Raw genomic sequence first — 12,826 nt, forward strand, 5'->3', positions numbered from 1 at the left:
GGATATCTTTCTGGCATTTACGTCTTGGACAACCCGACGGGGTTCGTACCTAACAGTTTTGCCTTAAGGATTAGTCCAGTCCTTGATTAAAGGACACCTTACTCGCTTTGCTCGAGTAAGCCTTGGATATCCCTATGACATTTACGTCTTGGGTAGCCCGACGGGGTTTGTACCTAACAGTTTTGTCTTACGGATTACTCCAGTCCTTGGTAAGGACACACTACTCGCCTGATCGAGTAGTTCATGGGTATCTTTACAAGTTTTTTTCTATTTGGATAGTCCAAACGGGACTCATCCTAACTGATTAACTTTAAGGATTACTCCATGCGGGTATTCTACTCGATTGATCGACTAGTTCATACTTATCCTATGGTATTAGATTATGCTTCTGAAGACACACCAACAGGATACAAGCTATGAACAACGACAAGAGCTCACTGAAGGTTATAAGAGTTGTTACAAGCAGTCTACTCTGCCATGTTCTTCAGAATTTCCTCTGCAATCACTTTTGATTCCTTACAATACTCTCGGAATTTCTCATCAGAGCAACAGGGAGCTATTCCTTTAGCTATCGGAGCTAAATTAAACTGAGGCAAGTATGACTTGACAACTCCTATCATGTGGGTTAGATAATTCTAGGAAGTAGCCGTCATAACATCAAAAAAATTTCTGAGGAGCTTCTTCCAAACACTCCACCAAGGACTTGCCACTTGATGATTCTTCTTCAGTATCAACCACATCCACAAGATCTTGAGCTGCTGCTATTAGTCGAGTATGGTCTTCAGGAGAACCTGATGGGAAGATATCTCAGATATTGATATGACAAAGCAAAATCAGGACAAAAGATCAAGTGCTTACAGGCTTGAGCAGTCTGCAATTGCTTCAAAAGCCTGGAATTTTCTTCTTGAAGCTTTGATCTTTCTTCCTCACGATTCTTAATCTAGCGCATCATGTCACAAACCTCCAGATGATGCTGCTGACTTGCCTCATAAAGTTTGTTTCGAGCAGCAAGGGCTTCATCCAATTGTTTGGCAATCATGGCCTTTTGCTCCTCTAAGATCTTTCGATTGTCTATAGTCTTATATAAAGCATGAGACTTCAAGAAAGAATGATTGGCTACATCCTGAAGTATACAAGGCAAACCTGGTCAGACATCAACAACTACTCGACGAAGAAAAATAGTGGCAGAAGTCTCACCTTGGTAAATTTAAAGCTCCACTGCATACAATCTGCAAGTTTCTTCATGTTGTCTAGAGACAACAGCGGATCATCAAACAGTTCTTTTCCCAACTCTTCCTGGGTTGACTGAGGCATAGATTGGAAGGGCACCAATCGAACGGAAGGACCTTTTGACCCTTCTGCTTCACTACTCCCAGATCCACCAGCTTTGGAGGCTCTTTCAGCAGCCGCAGGAGTATCAGATTTTTCAGGGCTTGGTGCGCTTGGTTTCTCAGCTGTGTCTGCACTCGGAAAACTGGCAGTCGGAGTCTCGATCAATCCAATTATAGGAGAATCGGGGGCTGATCGACTAGTTTCTTCCGAACCACTCGACACCCAGTTGCGGAAGTCTTGGATTTGATCTTTTTCATGCGACGAAAGATGTTGGGCCCTAAGCCAAGCAAGATTCTGAATAAAAAGCTGAGGCAAATGGGATACAATCAAGAAAATATTATATACTTACTCGCCGGTATCGAGACGAGGAATTTTCCTCTGCAATATTGATCCGGGAGCCACCTTCCATTTCTTGCTATCGTCAAAATCAGCATTTGCAGAAATCGGAGGCATACAATACCAGGATTTATAATTCTTCTACAGAAATAAGTCAATACTTAGTCAGAAGATCAAAACTGGTTAACTACAAGTACTCGACATGGTATCCAAAGCACGTACCCAGGCATTCTCGGGAGGATTTTGTGCCGAGAAGAGTGTTGGAAGCGTCAAAGACTTGTCGAAGTTATCGAGTACTTTGCAACATCTCTTTATTACTTCAGACTGTGCCAATGGCTCTAAGGACATCATAGTGGGATCCTGTGTACCTTCATATCTAAAGGAAGGATGCTTTCGCAGCTGGAGAGGCTGCGTCCGACGACTGATAAATGAGAAGACCACATGATCTTCAGTGACTCCTTTTTTCTTAATAATGGAAATCGCACGAAGAATGGCTTCAACTTGCTTGCCACCAGGTCCTCTACTCGACCAGATCTCCTAGACTTGGGGGGCACCAGCAGTCCTTTCTGGAAGAGAGGATTCAAAGTTTTCAACATGGAACCAGAATTTCTTCCACTCGGCTCCTTGACCTGACGGATCATAAGCCAAGTACTCGCCTCGGTCCTTAGGGCGGAGTACCAATTCACATCCCCCGACGACGGCAGGATTGGCGGCATTAGGGATTAGAACAAGAAAGAAGAAATGTTGGAAAAGATGGAAATGGGGGAGAAGTCCAAAGAATGCCTCACAGAAATGAGTGAAAATTGAAAGATGCAAGATGGATTGGGGAGTGAGATGGTGTAACTGAATTCCCCAAAACTGAAGAAGTCTATAGAAAAATTCTGACACGGGAAGAGTGAGACTACGTTCTACAAAATCGCGAAACATAATGGTTTCAAGGGTACCTTCCATGGGGTAATCTTCTCCTTCACCAGCGCGCCAATGGCTCACGTCCTGCTCTTGGAGGAGACCCATATTCTCTAACTCCCGGACCAATGATTCAGACATCTTGCTTTTACGCCAACCTATGGACATATTGGCGACAGTTCCCTCATCAACTTTGGATTTGTTCTTCTTGGGAGTCATCTCAAAGTCACGAGTTTTGGCTCGGGAGCTTCGAGAGGGGCTTTTGGATTTTGACTGAGAAGAGGCAAATGTGAAATCTAAGTTTGACGGCGGCCAGGAGTTCAAGAGGTGAAACCCTTGGAAGTTTTCAACTGGCTTTATACGGTCTTCAGGTGTAATTTTGTGAATATTTGGGATGCCAACGGATTCTCTCCTTCTCGGGGAAGTTTTCAGTTGTTGCCACGAGTTTACATTGATTCTTAAATCTAAATGGAGGGATTTAAATTCAAGACTCGGGGGCTGCAGAATATATGTATCAGAGATTTATTTTTCAATTTTTTTGAAAAATAAAGAAGAAGAAAAAGACTGAAGTGACCCTCAACCTGATTCTACGATTCAACCTAAGGCTCGGGGGCTACTCCATATGGAGCGCGAGTACTTCACGCACCATATATGATCAAGATTTCGGGGCTTGAGCACCTCATAGCCTCAAAGCAAACGGAAGTACTTAAAGGACTACTCGACGTATCTGAAGGAAGAGTCAGAAGCAACCAGAAGGATGTTCTGACTACTCGAAGATCTCGAAGACACCCAGCCAAGTATTCGACGCCTGCAAGACTCTGCTACGAAGAGCTCGGGGGCTTGTCAGACCCGGGGCAGCAGGACTGCTTACATACATAGAATGTTCTAGAGTAAGGGATAGTTCATGGATGTACCTTACCTCTTTTGTAACTATCCGAATAGGCGTAGAACTAGCTGCAGTACAAGAAAACTACCCGATCGTGTTGTAGAAGGACTCCAACTATATTCAGCTAAGACATTCCATGTAACCCTGTCCTCCCGGATATATAAGGGCAGGCAGGGACCCCCTCGAAACACATCAACACCTAAGGCAATACAAACCACCACACAGGACGTAGGGTATTACACAACTCGCAGCCCGAACCTGTCTAAATCTTCGTGTTCCTTGCACCATCGAGTTCCAGAGCCATCGATCCCTACCTACAAACCCTACTGCTAAGGGTATCCCTGAGTAGGCTTGGTGGTAAACACCAACATAATCCTTTCTCGCTAGTTGTCCTCCCAGCTGCTACCTCTCTAAGGTATAGAGTCTCCTGTGTGTCTATGGATGGCAACAGACACATTACCCATGGGTAAGGAGCGTACAGACCCGCACCCGCAAGGCTACCCTCAAACCCGTACCCGCACCCGCGACCCACGACGAGTGAAATGCTATGCCCGTACCCGTCACCCGCGGGTACACTGTACACGCGGGTACCCGCATACCCGCAATACCTAGGAGATCCATAGGGGCGGCGGACGGCTGGGCTCAGGCGCCAGTGGCCGCTCCCTGCTCGCCTCCTCCTCACGACCGCGCCTATCCTGGGGGCTTGAGGCCTGGGGGTTGGGGGCGGGCGAGCGGTGCAGGCTTGGAGGGTGGGCTGGCGGCGGTGGCGGCATGGAGGGTGGTCGGACGCCGAAGAGCAGGCCGGCGGCGGCGGCAGCTTGGAGGAGCTCGAGACGAGGGCGGACCGAGCGACCGGAGGCGGAGACGAGGGTCGGAGACGCGGAGTCGCTGACCGCCAGAGAGCCGGAGACGGTGGTGGGGCGGTCGGGGAATCAGGACCTCGGGGAACGAGGGAGATGCGGACGAGGTTGAATCAAGGTCACGTCATCGGGCAGCTGGCGGCGGCCACCTGGGGAGGGCCAGAGGGGCGGCGGCGGCGGGGAGGGCTAGAGCGGCGGGGGAGGCCGGAGCAGTGGCGGTAGTTGGGAGGACTGGAGGGGCGGCGGCGGGGAGGGCCAGAGGGGCAGCGGCAGTTGGGAGGACCGGAGGGGCGGCGGCGGTGGGAAGTTCTACATGGGCGGTGGCGGTGGGCAGATCGGAGGGGCGGCGGCGGTGGGGAGGGCCTGGGAGGTGGCTGGAATCGTGGGGGAGGAGTGAAATGGAAGCAACTCTAGAAAACTTGATGCTTCCCCATTATATATTTAATACACGAGGTCCACATGTCAGGGATCTTAAGCGGGTTCACGGGCACGGGTAGGACATTTCTGTGCCCACCATATTTGTACCCGCGGGCACAAATTGAAACCCATACCCGTACCCGTGGGTGTAAATTGAAACCCGTATCCTCGCCCTAGCGGGTTTTTACCCGCGGGCACGCGGGTAAACTGTGCCCGTTGCCATCCATATGTGTGTCAGATGGTCATAGACTGGCCATTTATCCTATCCGTTATCTGGCTTACCCCTGCTAAATTAGTCGGTTGATAGATCTAGTAAAGGTCATCACTATAATTTATGATACACTTTACCATAGTGCTTCCCTGAGGATTTTCACGATACCCCGGAATACTCCATGGTGAAGTGCTACACCGATGATTCTGTGCGCTTGCAGAATACCTATTCAAATTGAGCATAAGAGACACCAACAGTCGTCGTGCCTCCCCTGTTGGCGCGGCTCCGCCCCGCCGCCCACCCCTGCCAGCACAACACCGGGCCGCCGTGTCACCCCCCTCCAGCGAGGCTCGGCCCCGTCGCCCTCCCCTGCCGACCTGACTCCGTGCCACCGGCCCCCCCTCCAGCGAGGCTCGGCCCCATCGCCCTCCCCGGCCGGCCTGACTCCGTGCCGTCGCTCTTCCCCTGTCGGGTGCTGCTTGCGCAGGGCGGTGGCCGGTTCCGGCGAGATGGAGGAGGAAGATTGGACGAAGAAGATGATTTGAGTATAAATATACAATATTTTGGCTAATCTGTTGGTTTACTCAACCATTTAGGTAGCTATTTAGTTTTTACCTAGTTTTTTAGCTAGGATTTTTAGGTAATCTCTTGGAGATGCTCTAATGGTTAGGCCACGGTAAATTGTCGATGGTTAGGCCATAAATATTGGGTTTTCTTATTATTTTTATTTTTTTCTATAAATAATGATAAAGGTGGGTAATATTTTATAAAATAAAATAGATCTAATGGTTACAAGTTGCGATAGCCTACAGATTTGATGGCTTGATCTTTGTAATAAATGTGAGAATTTTAGCATTTATCTTTTTTTCTAGCGCATCCGGTAAGAATTAACGTGGAACCTCCAATTAGTAATAGGCAAAGGTGGGTAATTTTTTACAAAATAAAATAGACTAATGGTTACAGGCACTACTAGAGAAAGGACCATCAGTACCGGTTGAAAATGAGCCTAGGTACCGGTTTTACAACCGGTACTATGAAATTGAGACCAAATATGGCTGTCTAGAACACCGGGTAAATCACCCGGTACATAAGGTACCCTTTGCTACCGGTTGGTTAGCAACCAGTACCAACAGCCGCCACACCCATTACTCTCGCATCTCTCCCGTTTCCTGGTATCCTCTCCCATTTCCTGGTATCCTCTCCTGTTACGATCGGATCCCTCATCGGTAGTGCCAACAATCATTCGAAGAATCAACCACAAAATACTGAATCAATTGATACAAAATCTATAGATCCCACAAAATACTCAAGAATCATTTACAAGATTGATACAATCCATACAATCCACATGCATCTCTATTTCATAGAAGTTTCAAAAAAGAAGGAAAGAATGGCTCCCGCAGCGGCGGCCCGCGCGCCCGACAGCGGCGGCCCGTGGCTAGCTGCCCGCGCGCTCACCGAGCTACCGCCGGGCTCTCTTTATCTAGGGCCCCCGCGCGGCCAGAGGAAGGCTAGCACCGGCACCCAGCGCGGCGAGGCACGGCGACGACGGGTCCGGGGAGGCCGTTGCAACGGCAGGTCGGGGGAGGCCCTCGACACCCGACGGGGCTGCAACGCGGCGCAGCTCCCGCGTTCCTGCGCCCCACGGCAGCAGCGCCGTCCAGTTGGCTGGGCTCCTACACCCACGCCCACACGGTGACGGCGGTAGCGCCCAGCTGCCCACGCACTCCAAAGATAAGGTAGAGAGATGAGAGGTAGAGAAATGAGAGCGGTAAGAGAGAGGACGGTCAGGAACTTAGAAATATCTAGAAGGGAGAGGCCGCCCACAATCTTTTGGTCCCGGGTGGTTGTTTCCACCGGTGCTGAAACTCAACTTTTAGTGCTGGTGCGTGCTACCACCCGAGACTAAAAGGTATCTCTTTCATTAGTTCCGGGTTCTGGCATAAACCGATACCAATTCTTAATCATTGGCACCGGATTGTGCCATGACCCGGTGCCAAAGGCTCCCCTGGACACCTCGGGCTATTGGTCCATATCAAAAGTACCAGCTGTCGTTGTACCCGGTACTGATGCTCGTATTAGTACCGGGTGAAACAGCAGGTGGTATTTTTGATCTAGACCGATGGCCCGTTCTCTAGTAGTGAGGTCGCAAGAGGCTATAGGTTTGATGGCTAGATCTTTCTAATAAATGTGAAATTTTGAGTATTTATCTTTTTTTAGCGCATCTAGTAAGAATTAATGTGGAGCCTCCAATTAGTAATAGTCAGAGGTGGGTAATTTTTTATAAAATAAAATAGACTAATGGTTACAGATCGTGAGAGCCTATAGATTTGATGGCTAGATCTTTCTAATTAATGTGAGATTTTTTAGCATTTATCTTTTTTTTCTAGCGCAACAGAAATAACGTAGAGTCTCCAATTAGTAATAGTAAAAAATTTCTAGCACATCTGGTAAGAATTAATGTGGAACCTTCAATTAATAATAGTAAGACGTACCCTCTATAATTGCTAGCATGTGCTCTTAAAGCTGCACTGCGATCGTTTTCCATGCCAGATGGCATAGGTAGCCCACAACTCGGGCACACAGGCCATCAACCTTTGTAGCAATGCGTGAATGAGCAAACCTTATCGTCCAAACATCCTATAGATTAGTTGGGTTGTTTTTGTTGAAACATTCTATCAATGTCTTGTGCACACTATTTTGTAGTATGCTACACCAACACTATCCATGTTACTCATGCAAAATAGAAGATCATGAGTTGTGGCATCTGCATATATATGGCTTAATTGTAACCTTTCAATCATGTAAATTATATATAACAACATTCAATAATGACACAGATAAAATATATAATCACTCCGGAAAATAACCACACATCTCGCTTGTTTTAAAGTCAAAACATTTGAAATTTATTAACTATATATAACTAATATAATTTGTATAATGTTCAATAAGTATCATAAGATTTATCTTGTGATATAATTGTAAAATAAATTTATTGTAGAGATAAAAATGTTACAGTTTTTATATATGTATAGTAAAACATTAAAAAAGTTTGAGACTCCTTCAAAGCAAGAACTGCAGTTAGCTTAGTACGTTTGGAATACATATTCAAAGGTGGCACTCCGGGTGCGAATATTGGAACAAAAACAAAAAAGGAACCTTTCACAGTAGCTTTCATTCACATCCAAATCGTCGATTGATCTTCTGTTGTGGCTCTTCTACAATTTTGTCTCGGAGTTCCCGGTAGATCTGACTATACATAGCCATTATTTCTATGTTCATACGATACAATCCAAAACGAAACGGGGCAGATGCTACAAAAGTCTACTCCGTGATCGATCACGTTTGAAAAAAAAAGCTCTCCCAAGTCACATGATGCCCGTGCCCCTGAAGTCGTAGCAGAATACTCGATAAAGTAGTATTGAGTACACACAGGGGCGGAGCCAGGCTTGTTTGTCATGGTCAGCTGACGACCATGATTTCTTTAGCAATCAGTGACAAATCGCTGTTATGCCCTATTCATCAAGGGAATTGACAACGTTTTCTAACGGAGCTGACACCGGCGACTGCATCGGCTGGCTGCGCCCCTGGGCCTCTCTCTACGCATACGCCAACCGGCTCTGGCTCTGAATCAGACTATAGAGAGAGAGAGGCAGCAAACGCAGGGAGATTGACCGAGACATCACGTGCGCAGGAAGTCCACTGCCTCCCTGGAATTTTTATGGTTATCGCGAGAGCGACCCCCAACCGTTCCACATAAGTTGATGACCGAGTAAAGCGGACTCGCACCGGCCAAGTCACGCTCGCCGCTGTTCCCGTTCAAGTCGTGATCGCTGCCCGGCTGTGAGGACCTCCTAAGCGGAGCTAGGAAGTTGATTTTTTCATTATTAGAGGGGCCAATCATACAAATTTATATAAAAATTTAATCAAAATTTAAATTTCTAATATAAATTTGGAGACTATGGGGCCAGGCCCCTGTCCGCCCTCTGTCTCCGCCCCTGAGTACACACTTGCTTGAGTTTGCCTCTTCTAAGTTCTATCAATGCACGATCAAGCCTCCCAGCAACTAGTCACCTATAAACGCTCTCCAGCCAAGCTGATCGATCCCAGGCTACCTGCATGCTCTTTTTGCCATGGGTGTGTTATTAACGCTAATAGCTACTCTGGCCATGTTCCAGCCATGCCTGCACTTCCTGCACGCCAACGCCTCGAACTCCACTGGAGGTGTGCATCTATGGTCCCAGCAAGCGGCACTCCTCCAGTGGAAGTCCACCCTACGGACCTCACCGTCGTCGCTGCTGGACTCATGGCGGCCAGGGACCAGCCCGTGCGGCAGCAACTGGACAGGCGTTGTTTGCGATGCCGTGCACCATGGTCACCATGCCATGCCCCGGGCAGTGGTCCGCATCGACCTGCCGAACGCTGGCATCAACGGCCACCTCGGTGAGCTCAACTTCTCCGCGCTCCCGTTCCTCCAGTACATCGACCTCAGCTACAACAACCTTCTTGGTGAGATCCCACGGTCCATCGCCTCCTTAGGTGAACTCTCCCACCTTGATCTCACCGGCAACCGGCTCCATGGACAGATACCATGGGAGGTGGGCAACATGGGAAGCCTTAGCGTGTTGGAGCTTTCTCTGAACAACCTCACAGGAACCATCCCTGCATCCCTTGGCAACCTAACTAGGCTGGTTCAACTAATCATCCACCAAACCTTGCTCGCAGGGTCAATTCCTGAGGAGCTTGGCAAGCTCACCAGCCTAGAGTATTTACAGCTAAGTGGCGCCTTCTTGAGCGGCCGAATACCGGAAAGCCTAGGCAACTTAACCAAACTAAGCCTCCTACGCCTTTACTATAGCCAGCTATCAGGTCCAATTCCATCTACTCTAGGTAAGCTTATTCACTTGCAGAGTCTCCAGTTGAGCAGAAACCAGCTTGTTGGCCGTATTGCACCGAGCTTTGGGAACCTTAGTAGCCTCTACGAGATTTGGATGTATGAAAACAAGCTGGTGGGCTCAATCCCAGCTGAGATTGGTAGTTTGGTGGGCCTGCAAACATTGCATTTAGCCACTAATTTAATTTCAGGTTCAATTCCTGAAACTCTCACCAACCTCACGGATTTGAATATGTTTCAAATCTTTAGTAACAAGTTGTCCGGTTCCCTACCTCTAGGATTTTCAAATCTTACAAAGCTGGCAGTACTCGATCTTGCTAACAACTCTCTGTCGGGACAATTGCCCTCTGGGTTTTGCAGTCAGGGGAACCTCAAACAATTCACTGTTTCTGTAAACATGTTCACTGGCCCTATTCCTAGAGACATCGAGACTTGCAGGAGCCTGCTTATACTTGACATGGCATCAAACCAAATATCAGGAGACATAGCAAGTTTGGGGCCATACCCACACCTTTGGTTTGCAAACCTAGAGAGGAACAAACTTCATGGCCATTTATCTAAATCCTGGGCTTCAAGCATCAATTTGACCATCTTAGATATGGCAAGCAACATGATAACTGGAAGTTTGCCGCCTGAGTTATCAAGACTAGTAAAACTGGAGGAACTTCTACTCCACAATAACAACATGACTGGCAACATACCACCAGAATTAGGCAACCTAACCCACCTGTACAGTCTGAGCTTGTCACAAAACCAATTTTCTGGTCATATACCACCAGAATTTGGGCAGATGAGAAGTTTGCAGTACCTTGATGTATATATGAATAGGCTTACTGGGTCGATACCACAAGAGCTTGGCAGTTGCACGGAGCTGCTATTCTTGCGGATCAACAACAATGATTTGACTGGATATTTGCCAACAACCCTTGGTAGTCTATGGAAGCTGCAGATTGCATTGGATGCCAGCAACAACAAACTCACAGGCGGGATACCCGCACAGCTTGGGAACTTGGTGATCTTGGAGCTCTTAAACCTCTCCCATAACAAATTCAATGGGACCATACCTTCATCTTTCTCCAGCATGGTTAGCTTGTCAATCCTTGATGTGTCATACAACAACTTGGAAGGTCCTCTTCCAAGAGGACGAATATTTTCTAATGCCTCAATGGGATGGTTCGTCCACAACAAGGGCCTTTGTGGTAATCTCTCTGGCCTTCCAACATGCTTTTCATCTCCATCTATGGGTCGTGACAATTTTAGGACTCATGTCTTGGTTCCAGCCATTAGCATTCCTTTGTGCATACTTATGATTTTCACAATAGTTGGAGTTATTGCGACTATATGTAGAAGAAAGAAACCACAAAAGAAAACGACAACAGATACAAAAGATGTGTTATCAGTGTGGAATTTTGATGGGAAACTAGCATTTGAGGATATCATTAGAGCAACAGAAAATTTCAGTGAGAGGTACGTTGTTGGGTCAGGCGGATGTGGCACTGTCTACAAAGTCCAGCTACAAGGAGGGAGATTGGTTGCAGTTAAAAAGCTTCATGAAACTGGAGAGAGATTCATGAGTGAAATCGATGTGTTGACCAGGATCAGGCATCGAAGTATTGTAAAGTTATATGGGTTTTGCTCGCATTCAAAGTATAAATTTTTAGTGTATGATTATATTGATAGAGGGAGCCTTCATGCATGCTTGGAAAATGTGGAGATCGCAAAGGAGCTGAACTGGGAGAGACGAGTTGCCATTGCAAGAGACGTGGCTCAAGCTCTGTATTACTTACACCATGAATGCACCCCGCCAATAATTCACCGAGACATAACAAGTAACAATATCTTGCTTGACAATGATTTTAAGGCTTATGTTTCAGACTTTGGCATAGCAAAGATCATAAAGCCTGATTCATCAAATTGGAGTGAACTAGCAGGAACATATGGTTATATAGCCCCAGGTATGTGGTTATGTCTCTTTGCAGCTTGCTTTATAACCATGTTCCTCATTTCATTGTAGTGTTGTTATCTTTGTTGTAGAGCTTTCACACACACCAGTGGTGACAACGAAATGTGATGTCTACAGCTTTGGTGTGGTTCTGCTGGAGATAGTGATGGGGAGGTACCCTAGTGAGCTGCAGTCCCATACTTCCCTACAAGGACATCATCACAAGCTTGCAATGGAGACTTTGGACAAGCATCCACCATCGCCAACATTGGTGGAGAGGGGAGAAATTTCTCTGCTTGTCCAAGTAGCACTTGCATGCCTGGATCCTTCGCCTATGTCTAGACCAGAAATGCAGGAGGTTTATCAGAAACTGAAAGACCACCATTATTGTTCTTTTACCACATCTCCTTGTGACCTTACACTAGAAAGGCAAAAGGATGGAGAAGTGTAAACTAGTGTTACACATATGAGAAACAAGAAGGATTTCTGCTTTATTTTCACAATGAAATAGAATGGATGGAAACAATGAAATGATGGTGGTTGAGAGCACCTAAAATAAAAGTAACTTTGAGATAAGAAAAACCGATGTAATCTATACTATAAGGATCCTAAACTTTTAAAGTCACCATCTAAAAATATTTCCGCTACCCCTTACAGTATTCCCACCTGTTGGAAAGATGGACATTGAAATTCCACAAATTCACATAACCCTCCAGCCGGCCTAATCACCTCGCCCACGCAAATCACCGCCCTCGCAAATCACGCCGCCGCTTGCTCTAGTGCCGCGCGTCGCAGACCGCTCCCTGGTTCTACCCGGCCGAATCAATCCGGCGCTCACCGCTAGGCCTAATCGATCCACCGCGGCGCCGCGGCGCTCACCGCGCGTGCCGGGCCTAGCGTGGGTGGATGGCGGTCTTGAAGATGGAGCGCCGCCGCCGCTCGCTCTTAGGGTGGCGGTGGCTCCCCGCTCCACCTGCCCCCTCCCCCCCCCCCACCCCATGTTCCTGTGGCAGCCCCGCCTAAATTAATCCGGCTTAAG

The 12,826-nt window shown here is 47.4% G+C and overlaps 1 protein-coding gene across 2 annotated transcripts; it reads left to right on the forward strand.

The window, feature by feature from the left end:
* Positions 1–8,945: 8,945 nt before the first annotated feature.
* LOC120661330 (MDIS1-interacting receptor like kinase 2-like) lies at positions 8,946–12,318 on the forward strand. Of its 2 annotated transcripts, none has more exons than XM_039940153.1 (2): positions 8,946–11,800; positions 11,880–12,318. In XM_039940153.1, the coding sequence occupies exons 1-2, from the start codon at positions 9,085–9,087 to the stop codon at positions 12,236–12,238; spliced, it is 3,075 nt and encodes a 1,024-aa protein (XP_039796087.1). In that variant the 5' UTR covers positions 8,946–9,084; the 3' UTR covers positions 12,239–12,318. The 2 variants fall into 2 exon arrangements, with proteins under 2 accessions (XP_039796087.1, XP_039796088.1); XM_039940154.1 differs by having other exon boundaries at positions 11,926–12,103.
* Positions 12,319–12,826: the final 508 nt, after the last annotated feature.

The sequence above is a fragment of the Panicum virgatum genome, chromosome 2N (assembly GCF_016808335.1).
Source record: "Panicum virgatum strain AP13 chromosome 2N, P.virgatum_v5, whole genome shotgun sequence".
Lineage (NCBI taxonomy): Eukaryota > Viridiplantae > Streptophyta > Magnoliopsida > Poales > Poaceae > Panicum > Panicum virgatum.

Coding starts and splice junctions, on each gene's coding strand:
- LOC120661330 (XM_039940153.1), top strand. CDS start 9,085: ATGGGTGTGTTATTAACGCTAATAGCTACTCTGGCCATGTTCCAGCCA. Junction 11,801..11,879: donor ATATGGTTATATAGCCCCAG/GTATGTGGTTAT, acceptor TCTTTGTTGTAG/AGCTTTCACACACACCAGTG.